The 22088-nt window shown below is 46.4% G+C and overlaps 1 protein-coding gene across 5 annotated transcripts in view; it reads left to right on the top strand.

Annotated features, from left to right (window-relative positions):
• CDK5RAP2 (CDK5 regulatory subunit associated protein 2) overlaps nucleotides 1-22088 on the top strand; it is a 187581-nt gene that overhangs the window by 136099 nt on the left and 29394 nt on the right. For 4 of the 5 annotated variants that reach the window (XM_048513449.1, XM_048513448.1, XM_048513447.1 and 1 more), the window contains 4 exons: nucleotides 3304-3352; nucleotides 4127-4230; nucleotides 11352-11480; nucleotides 19752-19868. In XM_048513449.1, the coding sequence (XP_048369406.1) occupies nucleotides 3304-3352; nucleotides 4127-4230; nucleotides 11352-11480; nucleotides 19752-19868 (399 nt within the window). The remainder of the gene's footprint in view (nucleotides 1-3303; nucleotides 3353-4126; nucleotides 4231-11351; nucleotides 11481-19751; nucleotides 19869-22088) is intronic. The other variant, XM_048513446.1, reaches the window with a different exon arrangement.

Raw genomic sequence — 22088 nt, 5'->3', positions numbered from 1 at the left:
CATGGTGGTGGAATGAGGCTCTGAGTGCTGCGCCAGAATCCCCTTACCCGCTCCAGCATAGCAGGGTCGGTCCAGAGGCGTGGCCAGGGAGGGGTTGACTAAGCCCAGTGGTGGATTTCCAGCAGTGGAGGGGCTTTTTTGAGGTTTTTGCCTCTATATTGCCAGAAAGCCCCCTTAGAATAGTCGGACAGAGCAGCCGCAGTGGTGTGTCTGTACACCCAGCTCTTTGGATGGGGCTGCCCGTTTCTTATTTTTCTATCCCTGACTCCCTGTTTCTCTGTAGTCCCTGCAGAGAGGGTCTTTGCAGCAAAGTGGCTTAAAAATACGTGACAGAATCTTGTGGGCTTCTCTCCCCCACTTCCCTTGTAAGCTGCTGGTCTCCCCTCCTAAAGATCAGGGCTGTTTTGGAGTGATGTTGCAGGAGCGTCCCTGCTCATTCTTGCCTGTGCCATTCAGTGGGAGCGGAGTTCTTTCTGGCAACATGGCACAGGAACAGATGACCCTGCCTTATCCCGAATCAGCCCATCGGTCCACCAAGGTCAGCATTGGGTGCTCAGACTGACAGTAGCTCTTTAAGGTTCAACTAAAGGTCTTTCACACCACTTGTTGCCTCCTCCTTTAAACTGGAGATGCTGGGGATGGAACCTGGGACCTCACGCATGCCAAGCAGATGTTCTACCACTGAGCCAATGGCACCATCCTATACCCCTGCCTGGGTGTGGGGGAGGGGAACACCTCTTGCAGCTGCTCGTTCTCAGTCCTGTGGCTGAAGCCAGAAGGGCCTCTCTTTTGCTGTAATGTTTTTGAGGTGTCTCCTCAAAAACGGGAGCAGCAGTGGCGTAGGAGGTTAAGAGCTCGTGTATCTAATCTGGAGGAACCGGGTTTGATTCCCCGCTCTGCCACCTGAGCTGTGGAGGCTTATCTGGGGAATTCAGATTAGTCTGTACACTCCCACAGCTTCTTGGAGCTCTCTCAGCCCCACCTACCTCACAGGGTGTTTGTTGTGAGGGGGGAAGGGCCAGGAGATTGTAAGCCCCTTTGAGTCTCCTACAGGAGAGAAAGGGGGGATATAAATCCAAACTCTTCTTCTTCTTCTTCTTCCTCTTGGTTACCCTTGATTTTCTTGCTGGTGTCAGAAGCCTCAGCGTCTATTCACTGAATCACTACTGCAGAGCAGTATAATCATACTCATGCAGCACAAAATGATGGTGGTGGTGGTGGGCAAGGACCCGCAGCCCCGTCATGTGAAGCAATTCCATCACATAGCAACGTGACTGAAAGCGTTCTCCAAAGCATGCCCCGTTGAGTCCACCAAAACTGAGTATCGTTAAGGGCAGGCGATTCAAGGTCTGAGGTAGTTGGGGTTGCCGACACCAAGGGAGCTCAATTTGCGAAGCAATATTGCAGCTCGCGCGTCCTAGCAATATCCTCAAAAGACTGAGTGTATTCAATTATCATATATCAAATTCTTTGCATTACAAATAAGTTTCTCTGGCAAATAAACATTAAAATGCCTTTCCATTCAGAATCGGCAGATGGTATCATATATACTAATGAAGTTGCTGACAACTGAGACAATTCAATATATCTTGGCACAACAGGGTTGCACTGAATCGCAAATTAAAAATAAAATGAGAGAATGTTGCAGAGAATGTTGAAGAATTCTAAGAAATGAGGTTGTAAAAGAAGAGTGGTGGAAGACTTGGGGGGGGGGGTGCAGATTGAGCTCGGGTCCACCTCTGTGCAAAGGTGATTTCCATCATCTCTTTCGAGCATCCTTTGCTCTCCTAATGAGGAAGGTTACTTTAAAAAATATAAAGCCGTGGTGTGACCGCACTTGGAGTACTGTGTTCAGTTCTGGTCGCCACATCTCAAAAAGGATATCGAAGAGATAGAAAAAGTGCAGAGAAGGGCAACGAGGATGATTGAGAGATTGGAGCACCTTCCTTATGAGGAGAGGCTGCAGCGTTTGGGACTCTTTAGTTTGGAGAGGAGACGTCTGAGGGGGGATATGATTGAAGTCTATAAAAATATGCATGGGGTAGAAAATGTTGACAGAGAGAAATTTTTCTCTCTCACAATACTAGAACCAGGGGGCATTCATTGAAAATGCTAGGGGGAAGAATTAGGACTAATAAAAGGAAACAATTCCTCACACAACGTGTGATTGGTGTTTGGAATATGCTGCCACAGGAGGTGGGGATGGCCACTAACCTGGATAGCTTTAAAAGGGGCTTGGACAGATTTATGGAGGAGAAGTCGATCTATGGCTACCAATCTTTATCCTCCTTGATCTGAGATTGCAAATGCCTTAGCAGACCAGGTGCTCAGGAGCAGGAGCAGCAGAAGGCCCTTGCTTTCACATCCTGCATGTGGGCTCCCAAAGGCCCCCAATGGGCCACTGCGAGTAGCAGAGTGCTGGACTAGATGGACTCTGGTCTGATCCAGCAGGCTAGTTCTTATGTTCTTACGTTCTTAAAAAACAAAACAAAATGAGCCTCAATTTCTGATTAGGCAGACCAGTCTGCCATTATGTATGGCATATCAATCAATCACCAGTTCCCTATCTGGTGTTGGGGAGAAAGGAGGACAGATCTGACTTCCCTCTGAGTTTCTGCATAAGGTAAAACAAAGCGAGTGGTCTTACTACTGCCTCCTGAAAAAAAACCCAGCAGGAAGCGAAGGAAGACCATGCTTAGAGTAGTCGGGTGGTGGATTTTTTTTCTTCACACTTATCAGGCTTCATAAAGGCTCTGCAGAACATCTTTCCTGCTCAGGGAAAAGTACAGATTGTATTCTTGAAGGCTTTCACAGCCAGAATCAACTGGCTGTTGTGGATTTTCCAGGCAGTGTGGTCATAGTCTGGTAGCTTTTGCTCCAAATGTTAGGAGCAAAAACTACCTGACAAAGCCACAGAGCCCAGAAAACCTACAACAGCCCATACAAACTGGGTCCGGAAGACATGCCCTCTGTATGTGGTCTTGCTTTCTCTTTTATGGGATTTACGCAGAAGTTTGGAGAGGTATATGATTTCTTTATGGCATCTGACTTCTGCAAAGCTCACCGTTTTAAAACTCCTATTTATTTCTGTTCATTGCTTTTATGGGTGATGTCGGGGTAAGTTTCAGACCTCCAATCACGTAATTCTGTCTCTGACCCTTTGGCTAGCAGTCTGTCTTTTGTGACTGCTGTCCTTTGGTGGTCACTTGCCAGCCCTTCTTTTTCTCTTTGTCATGGAAGTTAACGGAGAAATCTGTCATCCTGACATTGTTTAGAAGGGCGCCCATCTTTTTCTTTTTGCAGGGGAGTCCATAGATGATGAAATGAGTGAACTTCGCAGGGTCACCCGAAGGTAAGTGCATTGTTTGCTTGCGTTAGTGATTCCAGCAGACATCCTGACGTGGTCTTAAAATTCAAAGTATATCATAGCATATGCATTTGAAATAAAAGATGGAGAAAGGGATGGAGACTCCAACCTCACAGCTCACCTTTAGGATTTAGGATTCCATCAGGGCATGCTGGCCCTTAGCGCTTTCCTGGATGCTACAGATCACTGTCTCTCTGCCCTCTGAAGCTGATATATGACAAATTAGACAGATAAGAAGCAGATAGATGACAAATTAGACAGACAAATAAGATAGGATTACAGGATGTGATCAGAAGGCAGACCTGGGTAGCTGGGGTTTGGATCTGTGCTCCAGTGGGAGCCACGCTGAGTTTCAGGATGAAAAAAGGCTGGATTTAAATAATAGAATGATCAATCGGAGATTAGCCAATAGGAGATTATGTCTGTGTCGTCTCCATTCATCAGAAGACATTCGCCCCTGAATACAGGATGCATTGCCCTCACTTTAACTCGGCTTAGTAATTTTGTTGTGCAGCAAGTTCTGATTTGCAGTTTGGCACCATGATGTCATGATACTTGATTGTTCGAATCAGAGAGCTGTGTGCTGTTCTTTCCAGTCTGCTCTTGGAGGACAGGAAGCCTTGGAGGAGCTGGTCGGGTCTGGGTCTGGGCATTGTTTCTTGAACCAAAGGAATCGTCTTTCCCAAAGGGTAAAGAAAGATTTCTTCTGATAAAGCAGGATGGAAATTTACAAAAGAAATTATCTTTTTTCCCACTTAGCTTTTCCAACTTCGAGACGGCCGAAAACTCGCCAGAGCATAACACAGAAGGCGTAGCACGAGTGAAAGAGCCGCAGGCAGGTGTGCCAGCCAAGTTTCCCCCAGGTAACTGCTGTTTCCTTTGAAGGTCATCCTACAAGGCTCGATCCTGAGCTTTGACTCCGTACAGGGGCTGAGCCACATAAGAGTCTCACGCCAATTAAGACCGTTGGCCCAACCAGTTCGGCATTGGCTGTTCTGGTTTTCCCAGGGGTTCGGGTAGGGAAAAGGTCTTTCCTAACCAAAGCTCCTTTAACAGGAGATATCAAGGCAAGGACGTAGGTAAAGCGGGGGGGGGGGGTTCCTCGGGTTCAAACCCCCCATTACATGTCTGAAGCTCTGCCCCATGGTTGGTTTTTTTTTTTGTATTTTTAGTGTTTTTTTTGGTTTGTGGCCTGCAGGGGGTGCAGTTTTTAGGCTAGCGCAGGGGTAGGGAACCTGCGGCTCTCCAGATGTTCAGGAACTACAATTCCCATCAGCCTCTGTCAGCATGGCCAATTGGCCATGCTGGTAGGGGCTGATGGGAATTGTAGTTCCTGAACATCTGGAGAGCCGCAGGTTCAAACTACTTTTAGCAGCACCAAAATTTTCAAGGGATTTGTTATGATTGTCCTTGATGATACCCCCCTGTAGGTTTGGTCTTGACGGTTTGGTTCAGCGGCTCCAAAGACCTGGACTCCCAAAGGGGGTGCCCCAATCCTCCATTGTTTCCAATGGGAGCTAATAGAAGATGGGGGCTACACCTTTGAGGGTCGATAACTTTGGACCCCCTGAACCAAACTTCACTAAACCTGAGTAGTATCATCAGGAGAGTCTCCTAAAGGTACCCTGAAAGTTTGGTGCTGCTAGCTTAACAACTGCACCCATGACAAGGCAACCCCCCCAAATTTCCCCAGATTTTTCTTTTAAATCCACCACCTTCGCCATGGATTTAAAGGGAAAATCTGAGGTCCCCAGTTTAAACATTGAAAGTGATGCTGTTTCAGGGTGGGGGATAATCACCCCAAAACAGCACCCCTTTCAATGTTGTTTTAACTGCGGATCCTAGATTCTCCCTATAAGGTGAATTTACAAGGAGAATCTGGGCTCCCTAGTTTAAATACCATTGAAAGTGATGCTGTTTGGGGGTGGATTCCAGCATCACAGCGGCCGCCTATGGCGGGGGGGGGGGGCGCTCAGATTTTGCACCGGGCTCCATTTTCCCTAGCTACACCTCTGCCTGGAGGGCAGGGCAGAAGGGACTGCCGGCTGGGAGCCTAGCCGGTGCGGAGGGGAGGGGAGTCTGCCGTCCCTGGCCTCAGAGAGCTGCTTTTATAAGCACTGAGGCCAGGGGTGGAGCTTGGGGAGGCGTGGCCAACCCCCCCATAAAAAAATCTATACCTACATCACTGTGTCAAGGAATGAACCTAGTCTCTTATGCATGTGGTACATAGTCTGCTGCTGCGTCATAGCCCTTCTGAGTCAGGAATATGAACATCTGAAACTGTGTAGTAATAGGATAAGCTATTGGATCATCTAGTGTGCTGCTGCCTGTTCTCTATCCAAGGATGAATTGAGCAAGATGTTAGGGGAAAGGATTCAAGCTTTCTACTTTATTGCTCATGTTCTGTGTGCAAGGCATGTTTTGCCAGGAGCAGATCACCTGTAGTGTAACATGGCATACTGCAGGTAAAATTAACTCATTTCATCTAGATCAGAACTATGTTTTCCAGATGTTTCAGGGACCATATCTCCTATCGTTTCTACCAGCATGGCCAATTTCGGCCATGCTGACAGAGGCTGATGGGAATTAAATTCCGGAACATCTGGAGAGCCGCAGGTTCCTACCCCTGATCTAGACCAGGGGTAGGAACTGCGGCTCTCCGAAGATGTTCAGGAACTACAATTCCCATAGCCCCTACCAGCATGGCTGGTGGCCATGCTGACGAAACTGATAGGGGTGCTGAATTCCTAATTTATCTGGAAACACAGGACCAAATGGAAAACGTGCAAAGGAGCATCCCCATCAAGGATAGCTGTGGGGGCAGCGGCTTGATCTTCAGCATACACACATTCGATCCTGAAGGAGTAGACTCTTTTGTCTCTGCAGAGGCTTCCTTGGAAAAGCAAACATTGCAGCTGGTTCTTCAACTGCCCCAAATTCCTCCACCTTGGGCAGTGTGCCACCTAGGGGATGCATTCTGAATTTTCCTTCTGGCTGTGAAGTGGCTATCAGCTCAACTATTTCCCCTGCTTTTACAAATCATGGACAGACCGTAGATCAGGCAGCAAACCAATTTCCTCTCAGTGATATCTTCTTCTTACCTTCTTTTGTTCTCTTTTTTGGCATGCAAGTTTGCACAGTTTGCTGTTTTCTTGGTGCAAAATAAGTCGGCATTCCACCTGGGGGGAGAAAGGATCTCTCCTTCCGGCTGAGCTATTCTGCTTTTCATATAGGAGGGGGCCAACCGCTCTCCCCCCTCCCCCAGTGTCGGGCTGGCTTTTTCCTCCAACCAGAAAGAAGATCTGTGTAGGCCAGTTTTTCATCCAACATCTTTGTTCTTTTATCTCTCTCTTTTTAAAGCCAGTCTTCTGGGTGAATTTAAAAAAAGAAAAACAAAGATATGAAGAGCAGACAATTGGCAAGTGATGATTAAATTACCTGATTTCTAGCATTTGAGAGCCAGGCATAGAGTTTCCTTGGGATTAGCGCACGCTACATAATTAATAAAGGGAGTGAGGTTTGACCTGGAAATATAGTCTCAGTGCAATTGATGCTTGCCAGTCCGTTCTGCTAGCGGCTCAAAAGAAAGCAGGCACGGTTCTGAAAAACGCTATTAAAAGTAAAGCAGCCGTCTCTTTGCTGGCTTTGCTGCCAGATAAGAAGGAGAGTAGGCAGAGAACAGACGAGCTCCTGAGAAATGTAGACATGTTCAACAGGTGGGGGGAAATCGGTAGGCCTACCGAACAGAAGATCGCAGGTATGTTCCAGAAATGCTGTAGAGCTGGCTTAATTGTGCAAAGTTTATCCTTGTTATGCAAATCAAATACTATTGTTAAATTTTCAAATGTGTTATTTTTTTTAAAGTGCTGACAGAGTAAAATAAGCAAAATAGGCCTCTGTCCCAAAGGCCTTACAGTTTAAATTTCGTGGGGTGGAGGGGAGAAGAAAGGATGATGGATGGAGAGGGAAGGAGAACCTGCAAGGGACGAGCACGTAGTTTTATGTGTGTACATTTGCTTTGTGACAGTACATTTGCTTTGTGCGTACATTTGCTTTGTGACGGGGAGTAGGCGGATGAACCAAACAGTTCACCGAAAAGCCGCGCTTGGAGGTGCCACTGCATAACTACTTTGAGAGGGCGTTCCAAAATAAGGGAAGCAGGCAGGGTCATTTAAAAGCAAAAACTTTTAGGTGACCAGGGACATTCACAGGCAGAATGGAAAATGCCGCGGAGTGATATAAAAATATGATTCGTGGATCTATCTCTGAAGCAGTGAAGGGATTGGAGGGTCTGTCATGTGTTAGTGGCAAAAAAAAATTGAGCAGCAGAGTTCTGAAGTGAGAGGAGGAGTCTGCAGAGATCAGGATGAGAAATGAGCCAGAGTTTCACCAGAAGAAGCTGGACTTTACCCTTGACTGGACATGTCAGGGATTGGTTTCCTCCCTTTGTGCCTCCAAGAGACTTGAAGCAGGGAGAGGTAGAAGTCACTGGGCATGGAGACAGCACCTGAGATCAGAGGTGGGATCCAGCAGGATCTCACCAGTTCCCGAGAGTGGGTTACTAATTATATGTGTGTGCCGAGAGGGGGTTACTAATTGGGTCTGCTTTTCTGTTAGAAATCCCATTAGGTCCAAAAATCATCAAGGCTTGTTGTTTCCTATGTGGCTGGTTAGCGAAGGTCGAAAACGGGATAATTCTCTCTGTTGGGCTGTTTTAAAAACATGTTTTAGAAATATGGTAAAGTTCCTTGTTTAAGGAAAGTATCCAGAGCTGGGATCCAGCAGGTTCTCCCAGGTTCCCGAGAGTAGGTTACTAATTATTTGTGTGTGCCGAGAGGGGGTTACTAATTGGTGATTTTGCCACGTGATTTTTGCCTTAGTTACGCCCCTCCTCTCAGCAGTAGCGCGCAGAACTTGAAGCAGTCTAGCAGGAGGTGCACCGGGCGCAGGTGGCAGCTTCGCGTGCATTCGTACTGCTAAGCCGCGCCAAGGATTGGGCGCGAGCTGCTGTAAAGTCCTTGCCACAGCCCCGCTCTGGAATGCCCCCCCGCCTATCATGCCCTCCGGGCTACGCATTCCCATTGGCGCTACGCCATAGTTTGAATCCCACCACCATGGGAACCTGTTACTAAAATTTTTGGATCCCACCACTGCCTGAGATGTACCTGGCACAGCAAGTAATCTTTCTCCAGGGCTGTCTGTTTTGCCAGCATGGTTGGTCAAGAATTAGCGGGCAAGCAGGATGGAGCCACTAATGATTATAAGGGGTCTTATCTCTTTCCTTTGCTTTCCTTTTGCCGGGTTTCTCTTGGAATTTTTCTTCCTGTATTTCCTGTGCACCAAATACAAACGCAATTAAGAATTTACCACTAGCTCCCTTATAATTATAAAACAATTCTGAACTATTATTACTGATAAGATTCACGTTGTCCTCTATTATATGTATTTTCTTATTCTTCCAATCCGTAAACCGTCAGTTCATTTTGTTCTGTTCTGTGCAAAAAAGTCCATCGGGGCTTTCCAATTATCGAATTAAGATATATATATTTTTCTGATCAAAGAAGTAAGCTTAACCATTCTTCTATTGTAGATGTGGAGGAGGTTTCCCAGTTTTGTGCATATAGCATTCTCACTGCCAATGTCATATATCAAAACAAAATTCCATATCTTTTTTTCAAACACTCTGTCCATCAGACCCGAAAGCAAAGACTCTGGTTTCTTTTGGATATTAAGTGCAGTCCTGGGGGGCGAGGGGCACAGCCAGGGGTGGTGCTGCTGCGCACCCTCCTAAGGTCGATTCCGTACTTGGGTTATCGACCTAAGTTCGAGCTGCGTTCGACCTAAGTGCTCCGCACAACCACTGGGATCGACGTGGTTTTGTACCAGCTTCGCCTCATGTAATGGTCAAATTTCCAACTCCAGTTGGGAACTACTACTTTTTCAGGGAACCACGCTCGAACTCAGCTTGATTCCAGTAAAGTGCAGAATCTCTGGTGCTGGGAGTCCCCCATTCAGCCAATCACAGCTGAGTGTTTCGGGCATGCGTACAGCTGGCCTATCAAAAAACGCCACCTTCGTCCCTCCATTCCTGTGGCAGTTTTTTTAATAACATGTGTGGGGATAGACAGAACATGGCCGTAGAACAGTAGCCAATCGGAACGGAGCAGCAAAGAGGCACAGGATGATTCCGCCCTCCAAGCTGGGATCAAGCTGGTTGCAGTGGGGAACAACAATGGCTTCGACCTAGTTTAGTACCCTTCTCAGGGAACTGGGTCGAACCTATTTTACTCGTGTGCGGAATTGCCCTAAGAAACTTGCTTTGTCTCAGCTAGCAAGCAAACAGCAACGCTGCCCCTTTTCCCATTCAGATTACCTGTGCGGCACGATGGGTGGTGCCACTGATTTGGCTGGCATAACTGTGCGCCGGCAAATGGAAGCATTCCTAAATGTCAGGAAGGTGCCTCCTCCTTCCTGGCCTCAAATGAATGCAGGGTACAAGGAGCTAGGAATGACACCTGGGTGAGGGAGTGTTGTGACCGTTGGGGCAGGACTGTGTCCTTCACTGTGCAGCAGTGGCGTAGTGGTTAAGAGCAGGTGTACTCTAATCTGGAGGAACCGGGTTTGGTTCCCCGCTCTGCCGCCTGAGCTGTGGAGGCTTATCTGGGGAATTTCAATGAGTCTGCACTCCAGCACACGCCAGCTGGGTGACCTTGGGCTAGTCACAGTTCTTCCGAGTTTCCTCAGCCCTACTTACCTCACAGGGTGTTTGTTGTGAGGGAGCAAGGGCAAGGAGATTGTAAACCCCTTTGAGTCTCCTATAGGAGAGAAAGGGGGGATATAAATCCAACTCTTCTTCCAACTGGAACTGAAACTATGATATGGTAATCTCTCTCTTTCCTGTTTGATCTTTCTCTGCGTTTACATATGTAGATAACTAGGCTAACCCTGTCTGGCGCCCAGGGGGAGGAGGAAGCAATGGAGTCCATGGAGAAAGCGTGGCAGGAGTCTATCTATGTCTGACCTTGGGATGTTCAGCTTCAAAATAAATTCCTTCGCACCTCTCTCTTTCACACATTTCCTGGGGAAACGGGAGTGGGGAAGATCAAGGGGATAAATGTAACTGGAGAAGCCGGGTTCCCCAGAACTGGCTTCCTTGGTGATGAGCACTTGATGCCAACTCAGTAAACACTACTGCACCTACTTCCAGAGTCTGTTTATTGATTACTGGTCCAAGACCTAACACTAGCTCAGGAAGCCAGCTAAAGCCAGCTCTCTGTGTAGGAATGCCCCTTTAGCACTGGTTACGGTCTGCTGTGCTGGAGGACTACTGTTGCCATGGCTACATTGGCACCTGGGCATCACACTTCCTCATGACTCCCCAGCGCCGCCAATAAGTGCCTCTACGTCAGCATCAATGCCCCTTATGCAGTCACAAGGGCAGTGGTGGGATCCAAAAATTTTAGTCACAGGTTCCCATGGTGGTGGGATTCAAACAGTGGCATAGTGCTAATGGGGCTGGGCGGGGCACAATGAGGGCATGGCCTGGCATTCTGGGGGCGGGGCATTCCTGGGCGGGGCTGTGGCAAGGACGCAGCCACTGCGCCGGTCCTTGGGCGGGAAACGAATGCATGCAGGCGCAGGCTGCCATGCACGCCGGTGCACCTCTTGCTAGACTGCTTTAAGTTCTGCGCACTACTGCTGAGGAGCAGAGGAGGGGCGTAACGAAGGCAAAAATCACATGGCAAAATCACCAATTAGTAACCCCCTCTCGGCACACACAAATAATTAGTAACCTACTCTCGGGAACCTGTGAGAACCTGCTGGATCCCACCTCTGCACAAGGGGCATTGACACCAGCGCAGGGGTTAGACCGCCGCCTCAGTGGTTTCAGCCCTTTTCCCCTTTGGATTGCTCTGTTCGTCTTTAAAACACATTGTCAAAGTTGTCTGACATTAAGTGACTCATTTGCTGTCCTGCTGTTTAGAACTGTTAATGGAGCATCTCCAAGAAATTCGAATGCTGAGGCATCAGCTTGAAGAATCCATCAAAACCAACGATCGCTTGAGAAAGCAGCTTGAGCAGCAGGTGGCAGACTCCGCCCCCGACCAAGGTAGCACGTTTCAAGACTATGGCGTACAGCAGAGCTATGCAGAGGATGGGCCCCTGGATAGACACAACCCCCAAGCCTAAATGTGTAGAAATATCTGGGCTAATTCAGTTTAACATGAGCACCTGTCTAACCGCAGTAGTACCAATGGCTTCTCCCTCTCCCCGTTATTTGTTTGCTCTCTGGCACTTTCCGCGCATGCAGAATAATGCACTTTCAATCCACTTTCAAGGCACTTTGCAACTGTGCGGAATAGTAAAAGCCACTTGCAAACAATTGTGAAGGTGGATTGAAAGTGCATTATTCTGCATGTGCGGAACGGGCCTCTGAGAGGCATCCATTTTGTGTGGAACACTGCCTTGCTCTTATGACACTCTTCCTTTGTGGCACCCCTTAGCAGGAGGAGGGGAGCTGACTGCTTAGAAAAGTGAGCTCCCCTCTTAACTTGTTTCACCCCTGCTGGTGTTGAAAACAACCGCAGCCCTTTAGCATCGTTTCTCCAGCTATTTTTGTTGTTTAAATGGTCGCTACCTGCAAACGACAGTTCCTCGCAGGAACAATTTACGCTGATGGAAAAGTATATTTTGTTCGTGAAGTATTTACACGCTGCTGGAAAGGCACCCGGTTCTCGCAAAATGACCACACCTGAAATGGTTCCAGCTACTTTATGGCTTCATAAAGACTCAGGGTAAAAATGTCCATTAATGCAGCAAGCGTATATTACCTTATGCCTCGCATCCATCTCTCTGTTACTTTAGCAGATTTATCACTGTTTGATGGAAAAAAATTCAGAGCGGAAAAGGAACAGGGGCGGCTAATGATAAGTAAGAGACGGCCCTCTTGCTCTTCAGGCTGCGAACATGTGGCTAGATCAAGTGGCAGATGTGTGGTTTAAATTCCAGCGCAGTAATGCGTTTGACCTCAATTTGGCTGCTAACCTTCTTGCGTACGTAGGAGTAACTGCCACATGTGAAAGCTAGTGATGTCACTGATAAGCATAATAGGAATTTATGTAGCTCATAATTTTGGGATGAATTATACATCAACTCCTATTTCCTGGGATGTTCTTCCACTCCTCAGAATGTAAAATATGCTTTAACATCTCTGTGGAATATGCTTTCAGTATAATTCTCCCCCCCCCCCACCCCCCCAATTTGTGGACAGAAATCAATGCTCAGACAATACTAGGCATAAACCCCCAGGAGATTGTTGAGGCCCAAGTGAAAAACTGAGGACAAGTCTTAAGGGCGCTTCGGAGCCTTGGGAGGAATAGAAGCTGTGTGGTCCCTAAGTTTGTTGGGTCGAGGTGTGGGAAGCTCCTTAACCTAGAAACGGCTTAGATGTGCAACTGCTATTTATTTATTTATGTACATATGGTCTCCTTTTTATTTGTTTATTATTTATTTATTATTTGGTTTTCTATACCTGTGAGCAGCAGTGGCGTAGGAGGCTAAGAGCTCGTGTATCTAATCTGGAGGAACCGGGTTTGATTCCCTGCTCTGCCGCTTGAGCTGTGGAGGCTTATCTGGGGAATTCAGATTAGCCTGTGCACTCCAACACACGCCAGCTGGGTGACCTTGGGCTAGTCACAGCTTCTCGGAGCTCTCTCAGCCCCACCCACCTCACAGGGTGTTTGTTGTGAGGGGGGAAAGGCAAGGAGATTGTAAGCCCCTTTGAGTCTCCTACAGGAGAGAAAAAGGGGATATAAATCCAAACTCTTCTCTTCTTCTTCTTCTATACCGCCCTATCCCCGAGGGGCTCTGGGCGGTGTACAACACAAATTCTATCATAAGATGATCAGAAGAAGGGAGCAGGGATTAAATACATGGTTAAACTTCAAATTGCATCTGCTCCATCAATTTAAAAACATGACTGCTAAACCCCTTTAAAAACAGCAAAAAAATAAAAAATAAATAAAATAAAGATCTAAATAAAATAAAAGGCGTCCAGCAAAGCCTCGTATTTAACACCTCCTTCCCAAGGGGAAACGGCGGGCCCTATTGCTAATATAAAGGGACCCTCGCGATGTAAAGGGAGCAAGAACAAAAAGGAGGCAATTCCTCATCAGCTGCTGGAGTCACTCCAAAGGCCCGGTTCGGAAAGGGAGACCTTTTCCCCATAATGGGCTCAGCTTGTGGCAGCCTGCAACATATTAATAGCAAATTCATTGGAAATCATAAAATCAACATTTCTTAAATCAATACTCCCCAATATAACTTCCAATGGTGCCTTTAATCAATTCTGCAAATAAAGTAAAAAGGGGAGGTAGAGAGAGAAGGGAAGCAGAGGGAGATCAGTTTGGTTGGAATGTCGTTGCTGCCATCAACCGTAGATAAAACGCTATTGTTTTCTCTGTTGTTTTTGCTCCGTGCATGGAGCCCATGTGGTGTAGTGGTTTCGAGCAGGTGGATTCTAATCTGGAGAACCGGGTTTGATTCCCCACTCCTCCACTTGAGTGGCAGAGGCTTATCTGATGAACCAGATGTGTTTCCACACTCCTACATTCCTGCTGGGTGACCTGGGGCTAGTCACATTTCTTCGGAACTCTCTCAGCCCCACCTACCTCACAAGGTGTCTGTTGTGGGGAGAGGGAGGGAAAGGAGCTTGTAAGCCACCTTGAGTCTCCTTACAGGAGAGAAAGGTAGGATATAAATCCAAACTCCTCCTCCTCCTCCTCCTCCTCTTCTTCTTCTTCTTAACCACCAACAACAAAAATCACACATACCTTTTATTCCTGACAAAATAGCTCAATGCAAATTAATGACAGATAACAGCATTTTCATAATGCTAGGAGTAGTTGTGGAATATATAGCAGTGACTAGAAAAATGGCATAAATGAATGAGTTCATTCATACAAGTGCTGGTAGCCCTTGAGACAATACCAGACCATCCATCCATCCATCCATCCATTCGTTCATTCATTCATTCATTCATTCATTCATTCATTCATTCATTCATTCATTCATTCATTCATTCATTCATTCATTCATTCATTCATTCATTCATTCATTTATTTGCTTAAGGCAGGGCTTAGCAAATCCAGCCATCAGGGCACCCTAGCACCTAGAAATTTCATTATGGCACTTAGCATTTTTAGCAGTCATTTATTGTATCCTTCGCACCTCTTTTTTTTCGGTAATTCTCAGTAGAAGTACAGAGCTTATTCAGGTGGGGGATAGAAGTTTGCTTTCGGTTGTCATGGCAGCAAGAGTTACCCCATATTTAATAATATGGGAAGCTAGCCGGGAAAACTAGCATGGGGAAACTAAGATAAAATAAAAAATTGAGCCGGGGCAAGGAGATCGTGGAAGCACTGCAGAAAACCAACCAAAATCAAATCAACAGCATGTTTGGGAGAATCAAAGTATTTTTGCCTAGTACCAGGTAAATTATAAGAGGGAGTTTTATAATTGAGGTGCCACTGCTGAAAAGTTCCCGCCTCTTGTGCTCATCCAGCTTACCTGTGAATACCCAGCTAGCCAATTTCCTCAGATTTTAGAGACTAAACAGGATTGATGCTGGTTAGTGTTTGGATGGGGGACCATCAATGAATCCCAGGGTTGCTCTGCAGAGGTCAACAGTGGCCAAACACCTCTGAACATCTCCTGCCTTGAAAACTCTACAGGGTCCCCACAAGTTGACTTCAACTTTATGGCGAAAAATCCCTCAATATTTTGTTTTAATCTGTGGTTTTAAGCTCATTTTAATGCTAAATATGACCTTATTTTAATTAAGGATTGTGTTTCTTTTAATCCTTAGATTGTTTTACAACGTACATTGAAAGATGCCTGTGATAAAAATTTTATACAGAGGGGGGATGTAAATGTTTCAAAGTAAAATATATTAACTGTTTGGCTACTCTCCATTCATTCATTTAGTGCTCCTAGAACAACAGGTTGTGAGCAAAAGAGAAAGGGTACATTTATAAACAACATATATAAAAATCCCTATATACAAAATTCCATGAAAATGTACATTGATATTTGTAAAAGCTAACGAAGTTATAGTATACATAATTATTCAGTTAAAAATTTAAAGAGTGGTGCCATTAAGGGCCAGAGAAAAATTTTTTTACAACTGCAAAGGTCTCATTAAGATGGTTGGCCATGGAGAGCCAGAGTGGTGTTGTGGTTAAGAGCAGGTGCACTCTAATCTGGAGAACCGGTTTGATTCCCTGCTCTGTCACTTGAACTGTGGAGGCTTATCTGGGGAATTCAGATTAGCTTGTGCGCTCCAACACACGCCAGCTGGGTGACCTTGGGCTAGTCACTGTTCTTCTGAGCTCTCTCAGCTCCACCTGCCACACAGGGTGTTTGTTGTGGCAGGGGGGAAGGGAAAGGAGTTTGTAAGTCCCTTTGAGTCTCCTTGCAGGAAGAAGAAGAGTTTGGATTTATATCCCCCCTTTCTCTCCTGCAGGAGACTCAAAGGGGCTTGCAATCTCCTTGCCCTTCCCCCCTCACAACAAACACCCTGTGAGGTGGGTGGGGCTGAGAGAGCTCCGAAAAGCTGTGACTAGCCCAAGGTCACCCAGCTGGCATGTGTGGGAGTGCACAGGCTAATCTGAATTCCCCAGATAAGCCTCCACAGCTCAAGCGGCAGAGCTGGGAATCAAACCCAGTTCCTCCAGATCAGAGTGCATCTGCTCTTAACCTCCTACGCCACTGCTGCTGCTTCTTCTTCATGATGGGAAATCGTGAGCTGGAGTGAATGGAGCTGGTCTGATCTAACAAGGCTCTCGTGTTCTTATGCCAAATATACAGAGGCTCCGAATCTGGAATAGGCTTCCTGTAATGGTATCATTCCCACATGTAAAGAGAGTGCATGCACACTTGTGCCCACATCAGAGTATCTATCTGTCTTACAGGCAAGCTGGGCTTTCAGAAGTAGTTCCTCAGTTTAAGCTCACAGCAGAGAAACTGCACTTTGAAATGATGACAGTTGAAAAACAAAGCGAACGGGGGCTACTTTTCCTTGGACCCAATTTGATCCGTTGTCACTTTCATCCATCTTATCTTCAAACATCTCTGCTGCCTAGACACTGGCTCGCTCGTTATAAATAAAAGCCGGGCGTCTCAGCGCTTTGGAATTGTCAGCTGTTACTTGTCACTGACCAAGGCTCCCAAGCTGAGTCCCACAAAAATAGTTTGAGCCGCTTCAAGGATAATCACTTCTCGCAGCCAGATCGCCCCCACTTCTCCGGCTGAGATGAAAAGGAAAGAGAGAATTTAAGTTTGATGGGCAAAACTCAATCTGGAGCCCTGCTGGAAGACCCAGATACAGAAGCAGTGCTCTGCCACTGAGCTGTGACCCACCTCATAATTTACAGGCAGTGGTGGGATCCAAAAATTTTAGTAACAGGTTCCCAGGATGGTGCGATTCAAACTGTGGTGTAGCACCAATGGGGCTGGGCGGGGCACGATGGGGGCCTGGCCGGGCATTCCAGGGGCGGGGCATTCCTGGGCGGGGCTGTGGCAAGGACGCAGCCGCTGTGCCGGTCCTTGGGCGGGAAACGAATGCACGCAGGCGTAGGCTGCCACGCACGCCGGAGCACCTCCTGCTAGACTGCTTCAAGTTCTGCGTGCTACTGCTGAGAGGAGGGGCGTAACGAAGGCAAAAATCATGTGGCAAAATCACCCATTAGTAACCCCCTCTCTGCACACGTAAATGATTAGTAACCTACTCTCGGGAACCTGTGAGAACCTGCTGGATCCCACCTCTGTTTACAGGTATCAGCTTTCCTCTATTAGGACTCTTAAGAAATGGCTTTCTTCCTAGCCCTCCAACCTGAGAACCTTTAATTGGAGGTGCCGTTGGTTTTGCCAGGGATGTTTTGAATTCCAATCTCCATCTGATCCACGTCCCTCCCTTGTAAAGGTGCTTTATTCTAAAACCGTGGTTCTCAACCTGTGGGTCGGGACCCCTTTGGGGTTCGAACGACCCTTTCACAGGGGTCGCCTAAGACTCTCTGCATCAGTGTTCTCCATCTGTAAAATGGATAAATGCTAGGGTTGGGGGTCACCAAAGGGTCGCGGCATTGAGAACCACTGTTCTAAAATCATGCTACTGGTCCAGGATGGTCTGCTTGGCTCACTGAGATTTTGCACGGTTTGGCAGCTGAAGCCTTTTTTGCACGGTTTGGCAGCTGAAGCCTTTTCACGGTTTGGCAGCTGAAATCCTTTGAGGTGAGACTAGAATCTCCCGCAAATCATGAGCTCCGGCATTGAGCTGTGAGCTGCCTTGCTTAGCATTGTCTGCTCAGGGGCTGCTCAGGGGCTGTTTAAGGCATTGTCATTCTCCTAACCCAGTAGCTTAACTGAAGACTCCAGGGATGGAACTGGGGACTTTCTGCATGGGAAATGTGCTCCACTGCCACACCTCCTTTTGACATCTGCCATGTGGGTACCGCCATGCTGGAGCTGCTTATTGGAGTTGGAAGAGACTCCAAGGGCCATCAAGTCCAACCCCCTGTCATGCAGGAATCAAAGCACTCCTGACAGCCTCTGCTTAAAAACCTCCGAAGAAGGAGACTCCACCACACTCCAAGGCAGCGCATTCCACTGTCAAACCGCTCTTCCTGTCAGAAAGTTCTTCATAATGTTTAGGTGAAACCTCCTTTCCTGTTGTTGTAATCCGTTACTCCTTGTCCTAGCCTTTGGAACGGCGGAAAACAGGTTTGCTCCCTCTTCAACGTGACATCCAAATATTTAAACATGGCGATCATGTCACACCTTAACCTTCTCATCTCCAGATTAAATATATCCAGCTACCTGAGTCTCTCCTCATAGGGCATGGATTCCGGACCTTTTACCATTTTATGTTGGCCTAGTGCACAGCGGAAGGACTAGGTGCCAACTCACCCTTGCTAGAACAGGAGGTAACTGCTTGCAGTATAAGAAAAAGAAACACTCAGACAGTAGATTTAGTTCCAACAGGAATACTTTATCTCTTGTTTCTCAAAGGAACAAAAATAACAATAACTATCCACTCTCTACTCTGACAACAATCTGAGCCCGAACCTGAAGGTGAAGGAGAGGTACTGAATTGGGTATGCAGTCTTCTTATATAGTTTTGTCCAGCAAATCATTAGCTAGATGATCTAATCATCCTGGCCTGTGACCTTTTCACTTCTGCTGACTGTTACATGCCAATCACTGCAGACCCAGACAGAGAGGCTCCGACCTTTACAATTCTGCTGACTGTTACATGCCAATCACTGCAGACCCAGACAGAGAGGCTCCGACCTTTACAATTCTGCTGACTGTTACATTCCAGTCATTCTAGACCAGCATATGACCACCTTGCAATTTTCAATATCCTGACATTTTAGTCACCCTCCTCTGGACCCATTCCAGCTTGCCAATATCCTTCTTGAATTGCGGTGTCCAGAAACTGGACCCAGTGTTCCAGGTGAGGTCTGACCAATGCAGAATAGAGAGGCACTATTACGTCCCTCAGTCTAGACCAGGGGTAGGGAACCTGCGGCTCTCCAGATGTTCAGGAACTACAATTCCCATCAGCCCCTACCAGCATGGCCAATTGGCCATGCTGACAGAGGCTGATGGGAATTGTAGTTCCTGAACATCTGGAGAGCCGCAGGTTCCCTACCCCGGTCTAGACACTATACTCAAATTGATGCAGCCCAGAATTGCATTGGCTTTCTTGGCTGCGGCATCACACTGCTGACTCATGTCCAGTTTGCGGTCTACTAAGTACTGCATACCAGTGGCTCCAACATGCTGAAGAGCACTTCATTAGCAATGTGGCAGGGGATCTCTCGAACCCTCACCCAGGGACATGCTCCGTGCTAAGACTGTACAGCTGCTCCTCGAGCGGACGCACTCCCAGCTTAGCAGGGAGATCAGTTAGGACTTATGAAGCACAGAACTCACATCCTACTTTGAAAATGCAGTAATTTACAAGGTGCTGAAAATGCCTGTAATCTGTCTTTCTGCAATCTCTGGCTGGAGGCCCAAGATAAGTGTGCCAGTGTCTGTACCCAACACTGTTATCTGCGAGGTATAATTTGCAGTTTTGTTGATATTAGCCTGGCATCAGAAGCGTCATTAGGATGACTTGCTCGGAGTCTACCTGAATTACCTCTCTCTGTAGTGATGATAACCTTCAGAATATATAGGGGGTAAATAGCTTTCGTGGCGTGCAGCGTTCTCTCTCCCACCCCCCCACCCCCGCTTTGTTTAAATTGTTCTTGTCTAGAAAAGTTTAATCTTTACTGACCTCGAGATGACTCGTAAATCATTTTTATGTATATATTTATAGGTTCTGCAAACATTTGTATCCATGGCTCGGAGCACCATAATTCCCTGACTTCTGAAATTCATTTCCTGAGGAAGCAAAATCAGCTTCTGAATGTAATGCTGGCAAAAGGATCTCGAGGTATGATAAGAAAACTCGGCGCTAAAGGAATGGGGTGAAATTTGGAGAAGGCCTACCATTTGAGTAAAGACAGAAAACGGGAGGGTGGTATTGTGGTGATGTTCTCAACAGCATGCTTTGGATAGCATTTTTGTTACTTTGCTGTTGAGCGTTAGAACAGCTGCTGCATTCAGTAGATTCTTGAGTGCACCCCGGTTTTTTTTTTAAATTTCATTTTCAAAGACTTGGTTTCATGTCACGTCAGCGCACTGCTTGTTTCCTGGCACAGTCAGCAGTCCCACAGAGCCCCATTGCTGGAGAGAGGGTCGCTTCTCAGACGCTTTTGCCCCAATGTGCGGAATTCCATGATCTCTCCCCCCCCCGCCCCGGTCTATCTTGCCACTTTAGATCTTCCCTCTAAACCTTGCTTTTTGCTCCCAAACCTTCAACGGTGAAATGTATTGTCGAAGGCTTTCACAGCCGGATTCAACTGGTTGTTGTGGATTTTCCAGGCTACGTGGCCGTGGTCTGGTAGATCTTGTTCCTAGCGTTTTACCTAAATCTGTGGCTGGCATCTTCACAGGTGTATCACAGAGAGAAGTCTGTTACACACTGTGATACACCTCTGAAGATGCTGTGTGTTACAGACTTCTCTCTGTGATACACCTCTGAAGATGCCAGCCACAGATGCAGGCAAAACATGAGGAACAAGATCTACCAAACCTTGGCCACACAGCCTGGAAAATCCACAACAACCACTTCAGAGGGGAGACAGGTGGCTACAGTCAAGGCAGTTTGGGGGGGGTGTCCCCTCACCTTTGGAATGCCCTTCCCCTTTGAGACCCTTGTAGAGCCTTCCATAATATCTTTTAGACCCCAGTCAAAACGTGTCTTTTTACTCAGGCTTTTTAACTTAGGGTTTTAAAAAATCGTTTTTGCTGCTTAAAGGTCTGCTTGTGGTCTGTTTTGGTGATATTTTTAGTGTGCTTGGGGGTTGTTTTATGTTGCTTTTATGCCCTAAACAAATAAATATCCTAATTCATCGATGATATGTGTGAACCAGTCTATACCTGCCACATGCAATTATTTATTTCTGAAAACATTTCTACCCCATCGTTTTTGTAACATCCCAAGACAATTCACAACATTTTTAACGACAGTCATAAAAACATTAAAACTATATGAAGCTGGCTTATAGCAAATCAGACAATTGATCACTCTAGTCCAGTGCTATCTACTCTGATTGGCTCTCTCAACAGCTGCTACCCAAGATTTTTTAAATGGAGAAGTTAGGGACAGCCCTGGGGCTTCTGTATGCAAAACTGCCACTTTACCCCTGAGCCAGAGTTCTTCCCGAATTAACACCCATCTACGTAGTAAAAAAGGGAAGTGGAAGCAGCATTTTAAATCAGAGTGCCAATAGGAAAAACTGCAAGTCACAAGAGGAGAGAGTTTTGGAGTCTCTGTGCCACTGCTGAAAAGCCCCTGCCCCGTTTTCTCACCCATTGTCGGAACTGGAGGCACTGGCAACAGAGCTGCTGAGTGGTACTTAAACTCTGCCTGGTCTTCCGTGGGAAAAGGCAATTCTGAACGTTAAAGCCAGCGGCCAAAATCCATCCCTTTATTTTGCTGGCCTTGTGGCGCAATGCCTTTTTGCTTAAGGTCAGCCGTGGCCCTTCGGAACGACTTGAGGTTCTTTTTTTAAAAATAATAATAATAATATTTTATTGCTTTTTCCCCAAATAACATTAATGGGGAGTCACATTTGTACAATAATATAAAATATATAGAAATAGGAGCAAGTTTGTTAGTCCAAAACAACCACCAAAAAATAATTATACAAATTAAAATCATGATTCTATTATACAAACTTTGTTACTTGATCCCTTTAAATTGCGACTCCCTTATAACCTACCCACCAATCCCTCCCCCCCTGTTTCCCCCCTGACTTCCCCTCTACTACATAGTCTTAATGTAATAATCAGAAAGATGCAGATTAGTCATTAAGTTTTAAGAGAAGATAGAGGAAAAGAAGAATACACAAAACAAAACGTAACAATTTGATATAGAATCTGGTTAATCAGACCTAAAAAACCTTCATACAGACTGAGGTTTTATACAATAAAGAAACATGATTTATCCACGGCTGCCATATACGATAGTAATCTTCGGTTGGCTGATCTTTCAGATCAAAGGTAATTCTATCCATAATAAAAAGTTTTTGGACCTTATTTCTCCAAT

Source organism: Sphaerodactylus townsendi, linkage group LG12, assembly GCF_021028975.2.
Source record: "Sphaerodactylus townsendi isolate TG3544 linkage group LG12, MPM_Stown_v2.3, whole genome shotgun sequence".
Classification (NCBI taxonomy): Eukaryota; Metazoa; Chordata; class Lepidosauria; order Squamata; family Sphaerodactylidae; genus Sphaerodactylus; species Sphaerodactylus townsendi.
This window is presented reverse-complemented; position numbering and strand designations above follow the sequence as displayed.